Source organism: Girardinichthys multiradiatus, chromosome 9, assembly GCF_021462225.1.
Source record: "Girardinichthys multiradiatus isolate DD_20200921_A chromosome 9, DD_fGirMul_XY1, whole genome shotgun sequence".
In the NCBI taxonomy this organism is placed as follows: Eukaryota; Metazoa; Chordata; class Actinopteri; order Cyprinodontiformes; family Goodeidae; genus Girardinichthys; species Girardinichthys multiradiatus.
Genome location: NC_061802.1, coordinates 37,161,916 through 37,174,329, shown reverse-complemented (window position 1 = coordinate 37,174,329; position 12,414 = coordinate 37,161,916). Strand labels below are relative to the sequence as shown.

Sequence of the window (12,414 nt, the reverse complement as noted above, 5' to 3'; positions counted from 1 at the left end):
CAACAATTTCCACACAAGCTCTTTCATTTGTGTTTCAAACTAAGGATTTGCTTCCACCCTGGTCCATTTCTTGACTCTTTTTAATCAAAATAACATTATGCAACAATATGTTTTCAGTGCACCCACCAAAAACTGTGAGGTAAGCTGAGGCGCTTTTCTCCATCTGTCCGCTGGAAGCTGTGCAGGTGAAATCTCCTGAGTGATCCACTGTCACATTCTCCACTATCAGCGTGTTTGACAGCTCCAGAGAGTCCCACAGCTTCTTCTTGTGGGATACTGTGTGGAAACCACTGCCTAAGTTCTGATGTGGGAACACACAACAAACAGATAGTTTGTGTTTTAAAACAGACAGATGACTTACAGCCACACAGTAATCTAAATATGTTAGCATGTGTTTCTTTTTTTAAGGAAATACATTGTTCTTATGCACTGTGCCTCGAAAAAGAGTTCACTTGAACTTATTCACATTTTCTTTACAACCAAAAACCTGAGTGTTTTTATTTTTTCAGATTTCACCAACAAAAACTAAAGTAATGCATACTTGTGGTGCATAAGATAAATGATAACTGGTTTTCAAAGTTTATTTTTTACAAATAAAAATCTGTAAAAGCTGTTGTTCTTTTATCTTAACTTTACCCTCATACATTGAAATAAAATCCAAGTGAAATGTTTTCTTACCAATCACCAAGTCCAAATGAATGCAATTTAATCTAAGGCACAAGACTGTGTTAAAACGGCCCAGTCAAAGTGCAAACCTAAATTCAATTCAGAATCTGTGAGTAAATAGGCCTGAAATTAATATACACATATGTTCTAAAGACTATGCTTGACTCATTTTGCATAGAAGAATGGACAATAATTCAATCTCTTAATGTGCAGAGCTGATGGAGACATAACCCAAAAGACCCGCAGTGAATTGTAAACTTTTCAGATTTTCACTTGGAACAAGTTTTGAAAACTATACATGATGTATAGTTTTCAAAACTATACATCACCATTCACAGTCAGGTACAATATTTGTTGCTCTATCTCATAATGTGAAAAGGCTCAATAAATACTTTTATCAGCCACTGTAAGCAGTCTGAGCATAAAACGCTAGTGGTCACCTTTCACCTGCTGGTGCACAGATAGACTCATGGATTCCTGAAAGCACGAAGTCACAAATATTTGCAAGATACAGAGGAAGAGAGGGACAGCTTTTCTGATTTCTGTCTCTGTCCTTCTCAGTGAGTCAAAGCGATTCACTCCAGGGTGTGTCACATGAGTTCACTAAAGATTTACAACAACAGTACTGTAGATTCAGAGGCTTGTGGACTGACCAGGGCCCCTCCAGAGTGAGTCCAGTTGAATTCAATGCCAACGTTAAGTTCCGTGTTGGCAGTGCAGCTTAGCACCAACCTCTCCCCTACAGACAGCCTCTGCTGAACGGGGGTCAGGGTGAGGTCATAAATCTTGTATCCTGCGGAAAAGGGAGGGAAGGCACAACAGTTGTGGACATGCTATTGTTCTGCTGAGACTACACACGCTCAGAACAGGCCCAATCCAGCCAACACAAAGCCCCTACTCATTTTCAGAAGTAATATTTGGATCTACGTATGTCTCTGTCATTCTTTATCTTACCAACAACAGCCACGATGTAGAGAGGGGACTTGAATGTCTCATTTTTAATACGAGTCTGACAGGACACAACCCCAGCATAGCTTATCAGATGGGTGGGTAAGATGAAGCCCTTCTTGGGGTCCCACACGGAATCCTTCCCATCAGGATGGATCTCCTTGATCGGGTAATTCTGACAAACAGAGAAAGTTCATTATTCTTAAACTAAATGTGTAGATAAAGAAAGAGATAGCCTTCATTATGATGCAAAGAAAGCCTTGCAAAAATATTCTTACATCTGAAACGTTCACATTTTGTCACATTTAACCATGAATTACCATGTATTTTATTGGGATTTTATGTAATAATCCAGCACGTAGCAGTACATAATTGTTGTGTCCAGGCCTAATCAAAATTAGATTTATTTTTGGACTATAACTGGGACAGGGAAATCCTATTTTCACTGTAGCTCTGACTGTATGCTGTGGGTTGTGGTTCCTCTGAAAGGTCAACCTTCACTGTGATCTCAAGTTTATCATAGCCCCCGATAGGTTTTCCTCCAGGATTGCCCTGTATTTAGCTCCATCCAGCTTCTCACCAACTCCAACCAATCTTTCTGTCCTTGCTAAAGACATGCAACCCCACAGCATAATGCTGCTACCACTATTTATCATGGTTATAATGGTGAACTCAGGGTGTGTACTTTTATTGTTCCACCACAGAAAGTATTTTGCATATAGGGTAAAGAGTTTGTGTCATCTGAGCAGAGCACCTTCTTCCACATGTTTGCTTCTTATGGTTGTATTTAGTCTTGCAACTTAAGTGGAAAATCCTTCAGAATTACCATGGACCGATTGGTTGCTTCTCTAATTAATGCTCTCCTTCCTCATCTTGTTAATTTAATTTAAGTCTTAGTAGAGGTATTTACTATTTTAATTTTTAGATGATAAATTGAACAACGCTTCCAAGAGATGTACAAAGCCTGGCATATTTTCTGATAACCCAACCCTACTTAAGGCAATTATTAGTACTGAATTTTTATTTATGGGCATCAGAGTAAAGAGAGATGAAAACAAATACAAATTTCAGAATTTTATTTGCAAAGAATATGTTTTCCTTCCATTTCACAATCATGCACTACTTTGTGTTGTTTTATCTCATAAAATCCCCAAAAAATACACTGAAGGTTATGGTTGTAACAAGACAAAATGTTATTAGGTATGTTTAAAATGATGCAATAGCCTTACTCTGAAAATTTATTTTTCACTTTGTTAGCTTTCCCCACATTAAACATTTTGTCACTGTGCCAATGATCCAAACAAAGCCCCTCATTCCTTCCAAGTGCTGTTGGAGACTAAGAATATATAAGAGAAGCCCCGCGTTACGAACTAGGACTGGAGTTGCTTAAAGATGTATGATTATCAGGTGTCTGCTTCGATCACACTGTAATAATTAAAAGAATTTTGAAAGCCAAACCTTAAAGCAAAAACTGCAATAATGTATTTTAGCTTTGTTTTCTGGTGAGTTTTTTTTTATTAATGTTCTATGGAAACCACTTCTTATGCCTTCATCTTTCAAGTTAATGACAAAACAGAAAATATGCCTCTGGAACAAAAAAATGGTTTGATGTTCTAAGGGACATTGTGTAATTTACATAATGTAGTAAAGTGAAAAAGTATTTTTTCCCTTATCGATTGTTTTACACCAAAAAGTTATTTTGGTGTCTCAAACAAATTTTTATATCAGACGGAGATAAAGAGAAAAGATAAGTACAGAAAGCAGTTTTTAAATGATGCTTCAAAATTTTAAGGGGGAAACCTTTCCAAATCAACTTGGCCCTCTATTAAAAAGTTATTGATCTCTCGCTAAATAAGGAATTTACTGTGATTAAGCAAAACTTTTGTCAATTTGACTATTCACACCCAGGCCTCATTACTACCAGAATAATAAAATTAGCAAATGAATTTAATAGAACTAGTCTGACTACCCGAAGAAGGCTAAAATATCCCATAAAACAAACCCGTCATGCCCCGTTCTAAAAATCATCTGGTGTTAAATGAACACACCTTTTCACAAAAGGAACATCATACTGATAATAACATGGTGGAAGTAGTGTAGTGGTCTGGGACAGGTTCTTCAGAACCTGAACAACTTGCTGTAAATGGACCAACCATGAAAATCCCAACACCTCTTTAACTTAAGCTAAAGTGCACTTGGTTTATAAAACAATTGCGATGCTGTAACATGACCTAAAACGACCTGATCATACTCAAACCCCTCCAATGTGGCTAAATGAATACAATTCTGCAAAGAAGAGTTGGCCGAAGTTCCTCAACAGTGATGTAAAAAGACTCATTGCAAGTTAAGGCCACTTGATGGTAGTTGTTGCTGCCAAGAGTGGAACAACCAGTTATTAGATTAAGGGGAAAATGTTTTTTCACACAGGATTTCTTTTTTTTCCATAAATAAATAAATGGAATCCTGTGTGAAAAAAGGCTGCTTTTTGTGTCTTTATTTGATGATCAAATTAGTTTGAATGTGTAAAATATTTAATTGTGACAAACAAGGAAAACCCGAAGAACCCTGTATGGGGGAAGTACTTTACACCCTACATGGCTAAATGTTGTAAATGTTTCTGAATTTCTGTAGGAGAGAATAAAACAGAAAAGAATCCTCCTTACAGTGTTGAGTGTCACATTGAGATTCTCCACTGAGCCTCGGCAGGGTATCACCACCCGCTCGCCTTCACGGATAAAGACTACCTCATATTCCTTTTCAGAGGGCACAAACGGCACCTTCGAATCTTAAAGGGAACAAAATTATCATTAAACATGTTTTCAGTATAAATTAAGAAAAAGTGAAATGGGAAATATGACTTATGTGAAAGGTGTCTAAGACAATCTAACAAATGTGTTATCTTAGCTTTTCCTTCATTAACTGGAGTAGGATGGATTTTGATTTAACTTTATAATAAAAACCGTCCTAAAAATACATGAAACAAGGAGTTATACCATGGACAAAGACATAAACTCCTGCTGCTGTCTTGCCATCTTCAACTTTCAGGTCTTTATAATAACACTGATACTGTCCAGTTTCATTCACGGTTGCATTTGTGATGGTCAGGGTCAGGCAGAAAAGTCCTGAACCACTGCAGTCACTGGTGGAGAGTCGAGTGCTCGTAGGAGGGGTGGACCACAGCAGGCGCTGCCGACCTCTGGAAGAACAACACACACACAAGATTTTTCTGCATACTCTGAAATATTAGCAAGCTGATGGATGAAATGACAAGAAGAGAAGTTTAACAAACCTGCATGTTAGATCGAGGTTGTCAGATTTGTTCATCCGGTGGGTGCCGTAGGTGTTCAGCGTTGGTGGATCGGGCATAAACCGCAGCTGGATGGCTGAAAAACGAGAATTAATGGCAAAAACAACTGTTTCAAAATACAATCAGCCCTCATGAAATCAATCTGTAAAACCCAACGAACATGATTTAACCCCCCAATTTGGAAGAAAAAAGAAAAGATTACTGTTGAAGTCTAAATGTGGTTAAGGTTGATTAAATGGGATTTTTTTACGTCTTTGCTTATGCTGAATCTGGACAGTACATGTGGGCAGAAAAAGTGTTTTTTTTCAGCATATTTTCTGGATTAAACAAGGACTGGCTAAATTGAAGTAGCCATAAAGTAGAGGCTAAAGGACCTTCAGGGTTTTCTAGGTGGAATTGTAAGGCAGAAACTGAGAGCACAATCTAGAAAAACAATTTTCCATTGTATCTTATGTTTTTGAACTGGTGCTCTGGGACATTTTTTTTTCCACTGCCACTGAAAATGGCGAAAGCTATGTCAAAACAGGAAGCGGGGGAAGATGGGCTGGGTCAGGCTCAATAGTCTAGCACAGTTTGACCTAGGTGGGGGTTCCTGTTACAGAGGATATAGGCTGACCACCACCTCCCTGTGCGACCCTAAAGGACACATTTGATTGTATGGAATAAAGTCTATATTGGTGGCCAATCAGAACCACAGCACACACTTTTTTAACTGTGAATGCAAAGTAATGATCATAAATTACCATGTGACATTATGTTCTACAAAACGAAAGCAGAAGTTTATAGATTTAACTCACTGTGTCAATACAACATAAATTTACCAATGCTAAATTTAGTTGTTTGTATTGTGATTTATTATTTATTTTCTCCCACTCTGGACTCCATTGCCAAAGAGATTTGGAAACTTAATGGGATTATTCCTGGTAAAGTAAGGGTTAAAGAAAATTGTAAAAACTTTTAAAACTTTTACAACACAGAGGATTTTTAGAACATATCGTATAATTTGAGCCACTTTTATGCATGTGAAGCAATGTAACCATGTCAGAAATAATATTAAAAACATCTCACTGGTAACAAATAATTTTTCTTTAGCAACAGGTCTGAATGTCCGAAAATGCTCCAAAAACAGGGGCTAAATTTGGATGATCTGACCTCAAGAAAACATCAACATAAAAGTCAGTCTGAGATTAAACAGAAGACAAAAAGTCTAAATTTGTTGAATAACTGCTACTGCAGTTAAAACTAAACTTAATTTGTTTTTTCTTGTACTTTCATATGACATAGTACAACATGTGTGACACTTTTTATTCAGCTTAACATCAAGAGAAAAGAGTATCTTAAAAGGTTTTTATTTCATCATCTTACCAGCTACACCAGTTATTTCCAGAATAATGCCCAGCAGTAGAAGCACTGAGACCGCCTGCTTCATCATCCGACAAAAAGCAAAGACTGAATCCTCATCAAAGTATAAATAAAAACTTCAGAGCAACAATAAAAAAGTATCCAACTGCCTCTTTAGGAATCCATGAGGCACTGAGATTTTACAGTATATTCCACTTCAGGTAAAGTTTGAGTTATGGACACAGCCAGTGGTCAAAACGCTGTGCAGTGCGCCTGTGCTTGTTTCTCACTGAGCTACTGCTGCTGCTGAGGATGCAGAGAGGTGCCTCAGTGAGAGGCCCGCAGGGAAGGAGGAGCATCTGAAATTATAAAATACTGACAACAACACTGCTGAACCTATTCCTGAGGGGCAAAACATTGAACTTTACCAAGAGATTTTCAATTTACTCAATATGAAATGTTTGTCTTCTTTGCTAATCCGTTTAGGCTAATGTAGCCTAGGTTTTGTGCTGGTTTATGAAAAATAATCCAATCCTTATATAATAACTGCTTGTATGTTAAAAATATTAGCAGGAAAAAAGTGCAGAAGCCACGAATATACAAGAAAAGTGATGCAATCTAAACAGAGTCTAGGTAGAATGCTCATCCAGGAGGAGTGAATGCTACAAGTTACTGACTCGATGCAATCTGCTGCGTTTCCTTAGATAGAAAAACTTTTAACCAATTTGAATAATAAACTGAATCCGACTGCACTGTTTGATAATTAGGATTAAGTGGAATGTATGTACCCGACTTGAAATCGGTATGGTTCGATTGAAATGACTTTGTAAAGTGTTGTGAATTGGCGCTAAATAAATAAAACTGAATTGAATTGAATTAAATTACAGAGCTGCAGACAATTGTTTAGTTTAGTTTTATTTATGTGTACAACAATAATGCATGCAGTAGGGCACCTGTAGATCAGAGGAAAGAATAATTGTCTTGAAATCCAAAACAAAAAAGACAAAAAAGTTGTTGGTCCAGTTCCAGCTTCTTTCTGTCACATGTGCCCCTGGGCAAGATATTTAACCCTAAGTTGTTTACTAATGTGTGTACTGTTGTATGAATGTGAGTGCAACTAAATTAATGTGGCTCTAAAAAGTGCTTTGAGTGGTCTGTATGACTAGAAAAGCCTTATTGAAATTCAGTCCATTCACAGTGTCTCAAACAATATTCATGCAACTGTCATGTTACAGCACAAACCTCAATGCAAAACACTGCTTTCACTAAATCAAAATGAACATTTTCACAATTTATTTGCTTTTAGCATCATGTGATTACTTTGAACTGTGGCCCAGACTCAGACAAAGAAAATACAATTTTATTTGAAGCCTTCAAAAGAAATACTTGATTAGGAAAGAACTAAACAAAAAAACTTTGTTCTAGTTCAGCGTTTTACTCCTCCTATCAATTCTTACAATAAAACTGGAAAACTTCCAAAATAAATGGAAACATTCCTTGATTAAACCTGTCTTAAAATCTGGAAATGAAGAAGAAAATGGTACAACTATAGACCTGTAGTCTTCTTCTAGTCCTGTGTAAAAAGAAGATCATTAGAGAGAAACCACATAGAGATAAACCATTACCTGCACACAATAGAATTCCTCAGTAAAAATATCTTGGGCAACATAAAAAGGTATTTGATACAGTAAGTCATAATTAGTCTTGATCCTTAATTATTTTTAATCCTTGAGAAATTAAAACAGGAATTCCACATGGAATCATTTTAGGCTCCATTGTTTTTAGTCTGTTCATTAAGCATCCTCCAGATGTGTTTTCAGACCTTCAAATGTATGCTGATGATATGCTTGTTTATATTTAAAACAGTGAAGCCAATGGAGAACAGCGAAATGCAATGTTAGAGGAAGCTGCCAGTGTAGCTGGATACCTCATACTTCATATTTTTTGGTATATTTTATTCACTTTACTGATCTAAAGTTTCTATAAAGAATTTGAGTGGACTTACACATGTAAACTTTTTATGTTGTCAGTTGATCTAATTGTGACATTTTTTGTCAGGTTTCGTTTTGAGTCATTCCATTTTTCTTGGTATAAACAATCAGATGAGCTCATGTGGAAGATTTCTATGTTTATCTTTGCTTCAGATATATAGCTTTAATAGTAGAGCCCTTAGAGAGTTGTTAAGTTTTTTGTTCTTCAAAAGAAGCAAAGGTCAATAAAGGACTGGATCAGCAAATTATCCAAGGGTTAGACATTCTACAGTCATGGTAAAAAGGAAATAAGTCCACTATTCATTCTGTGGTTTAACCATGAAAATAATCAGGCCATTACCAGATTACAAAATTATTTAACCCAGCGTTACAGTGTCTTTGCAAAGATATTTATCCATATTTTGTCACTTACAGCCACAAACTATAATGTGTTTTATTGGGATTTTATGTGGTATACCAACATAAAGTAAAGTAAACTATGGAGTGGAAGCAAAATTATTTCATGTTTTTTTTTTCTTTTTTGCACAAGTAATCTGAAAAGTGTGGCACCAGCCCCTTTAGTCTATTACCCCTAAATAAAATCCAGTGAGACCAAATACCTGGTGATGCTGGTTCTGGGCTGGGGCGTATAAAACTTGCTCATGACGGTATAACCATGGGTCATGTCTGTTTCACCCAAGCTAAAAACTCAAAATCAACGTACTTGTTTTTCCTGACTCAGTACTAAATTTCTGCCACAGCAGGATGCACTTTCTTCATACCATGATTGCATGTATAGGGTAACTATTACATTTTCTAAATATGTATCATTTTTATGTTCTGATCTCAATGAAATTGACTCGCAATAGACGGCTCCACTTCAGAGACATTTTGACAGAGTAGTTATCTCAAAACTCAAACTTGCATCAAAATCGCATATTGAAAGATCGAGTCTTGTAGAAGGTTTCTTATCATCTTGCATGGGTTTATATTCTCAGATCTCTGGTTGGATTTTAATGGTCAGCATCCCACAATTCAGTGCAAAAGAAATTAACACAAAACATTTACATGAGAAAACTGAGAGAGAGGGAAACCATTTGTATGAAACATTTAAATTGTTGTGAGGGAAACATTAAAATGGGTGGACTGGGCATTAGACTAGAGAACAATGCTGCTAAAATGCAAGGCTTTACCACTTCCATGGAAAATGTTTAAAAACACATATTAAGAATATTTTTATGCCTTTACAGTTTCAACATTTTTTCTCTCAATATTCAACACTGTTGGAGCTCAGAACAAAATACTAACTACTTGTGGAGGAAAATTATCTAAAGGAATGATTCATTTGCATAAAAATTACAGATTTTAGAAAAACATACATTTGTTGACTTTACAGAGAATTCTAGAGCTCATGGGTGACCCCTGCTGGTGTGGAGGCCCTAAGCAGCTGCAGCAGGTTAATGTTTTCTTAAATGTATCAGTTTTTGTTTTTTTTATTTATTTTGTGATGCTGATGGGCATTTGTTAGAGATTGTCATAAAAGACATTTGGTCCAATTATTTTTGAGGTAAACAATTTATTAGAACTAACCAATAACACCCCCCAAAGAAGAGCTGTTCAAGAATGTCGGTCTTTGCTGCATCAGAAACGTCCCAAAAAAGAGTTGTAATGTAAAAGTCACAAGAACTCCTAGCACAAACTAAATCAGACACCAGAAAATGAGCAGCAACTATTAGTGGCTACTTAATCCGTGTACAGTTTCTCCACCCCTGCTAAAACTTGGTTCTGGGAATAACACTTAATCCAATTTAACCAGGTTCTTTTTTCAAGTTCAAATCAGCTGGACCTGCTTCTTTTTATACTCAGTGACCAGGCTAACTACTTTTGGCAATGAGAACAACCCAAGAGGTTTTTGTATTAATGTGTGGAAGGTTTATTTAGATTTTAAAAAATATATAAAAACCTTCAACAGTGAAAACTGTTTACTGTGCATATCACTAAATTGTAACATGCCAGGCATATTGGATTTTGAAATCAGGGTGTGATAAGAAACCTCAAAATTACCCAACTTGGACTTATGGGTTTTTCTACTTGACACCTGGAATATTCAACATCTGAGTAAAAACATATCTGAACTGCATCCCAGCAAATTATACAGCCCCAAGTTAAAAAAGTAAAAATTTAAAAAATGACATAATATAACAATGGAAGAAGTCCAACTACTGTTGTAATATTTACTTAAAATATGTCAGTATGGGATACTTCAAAATTTTGTTTATAAAATGTTTGGCAACTACTATTTAAACAAACACCTTTGAGGGCCACCTGAGGGTCCTATTTTTTGGCTCTAGAAAAAAGAAAAAGACACTGGGACCAGGAAAGGGGAGAGAACAGGAAACAGTCCATATTTCCTCAGACAGGATACCATGCTCCTCCAAGAGGCATCCTGGAATCTACTGTCTCAAAGGCCAGGTTTTCCGCTCAAACAAACTGACTTTGAGCGTCACATTGTAAAGAGGGAATAAACACTGATGACTGGTCAACCTGTGAGAACAAAGCTCACCTGGAACTGAGGTTGTAAATGATTTCTATTATTATATATATTTGGTTAGGTGGACTTTACAAGATGTCTCTCAGCCACCGGTTCACACACACACACACACACACACGCACACACACACGTACACACTCATGCCAGGGGCTCCTGATCTGTGAAATAAAAAGACGTTGACTTGGTTTGACCCATCCTACTGCTTGCTGGACAGTCCTTGCTCCACTATCAGAATCTTCAATCAAAGATTTACTTGTATTCTGTGTGGCTCCTGCAAAACATTAGAGCCTTATTTTGGAACAATGAATGGTTTCCAGGAAAATTCAGCTAGATTCCTCTGTCTACAGTGATGTCATCTAGACACATATGCACAAAGCAGGTTTAGCAGTTTTTTACTTTGTTGAGCTTAAAATTTTGTATTTTGTAAATCCTGCAGAGATAATTCATACTTTGTCACAAAGTTGTGGTTTTATAAGTGTACCAAAAGTTATTAATTGAGAAAATATACTACTGGGTGGTGTCTTTAAGAGTCAGATTTAAAATCCAGTGTAGCTTATATTGATGCATGCATGGAAAAAATGCATTTGCATAACAAAAATGATGTCTCTAATGAAATGTGGAAGTCGGTTTTCACTAAAAATATATAGAAAAAGTACGCAAAGAAAACCTATATGCAAAAAAACAAATACATTCTACAAAACTGAAATCTTCTTCTGAAATGGAAAACCTTGCTTGATTTCTTCATCTTGAGAAATGTTAGGTTAACTGCATAACTGAAAGGATCTGTTGTTTATAATTATATAGCTCAAGCTGAGAACAAAACCGTATTTACCTCTAACATGACATGTACGCCTTGATTACAGGCAATAAGATATCCTGATTACTGTTCTCAGATAATTTCACCATTCCATAAACGAAAAAAGGGTTGAATCAAAAACCAAGCTTGGCTTGTCTCTGTACTGTAAAAAAAAAACTATTTCATCACTAAATATGCTTGACAAGATAACCTGAACTTCTTATCTTAAACCTCCATTAAGTCGTGCGGATGTCAGTGGTCAATGTCAATGGTGTTTGGGATTTGCAAAAACGTGCTCTGATCAGATGAAACAAAACATAAACTTTTTGGGAGACATGCAAAACTCTCTGTCTCTATCTGTGGAAGAAATTAACACTGCATACAACTCTGAATACACCATCCCCACAGTGACAGAAGGTAGTGGCAGCACCATGCTGTGGGGAATGCTTTTTTTTCATCAGAGATGGGAACACTAGTCAGAGTTGATGGAAAGATTAATGTAGCTAAAAACAGGGAAAACTGGGAGCAAAAACCTCAATAAGACTGGGGGTGGATGGAAGGGTTTTGCTCAAAGCTAATTTGTGTATTAGTCTGTCCTAGTTAAAGCACAGACCTTAATCCAATTGAAAATTGCTGTCAAGACTTGAAAATTTATGTTTACAGTTGCTTTCCATTCAATATGCCTGAATTTGAGTTATTTTTCATTGAAGAACTGTGCATCTCTAGATTTGCAAAGATAATACAGACATGTCCCAAACGATTTGTGGCTGTATAAATATATATATCTACACACTTTAGATTTTTATCATTTTTCATCCACTTCACATCCATGCCC

At 36.4% G+C, this 12,414-nt stretch overlaps 1 protein-coding gene across 1 annotated transcript in view; it reads right to left on the bottom strand.

Moving 5' to 3' along the window:
• kdr (kinase insert domain receptor (a type III receptor tyrosine kinase)) overlaps nt 1-6,559 on the bottom strand; it is a 29,972-nt gene extending 23,413 nt beyond the window's left edge. Inside the window, exons 1-7 of the mRNA XM_047375397.1 lie at nt 6,287-6,559; nt 4,904-4,997; nt 4,608-4,810; nt 4,278-4,399; nt 1,621-1,789; nt 1,320-1,459; nt 127-301 (exon numbers count right to left, since the gene is read on the bottom strand). Coding sequence (XP_047231353.1) covers nt 127-301; nt 1,320-1,459; nt 1,621-1,789; nt 4,278-4,399; nt 4,608-4,810; nt 4,904-4,997; nt 6,287-6,353 — 970 coding nt within the window. The 5' untranslated portion in view covers nt 6,354-6,559. The remainder of the gene's footprint in view (nt 1-126; nt 302-1,319; nt 1,460-1,620; nt 1,790-4,277; nt 4,400-4,607; nt 4,811-4,903; nt 4,998-6,286) is intronic.
• Nucleotides 6,560-12,414: the final 5,855 nt, after the last annotated feature.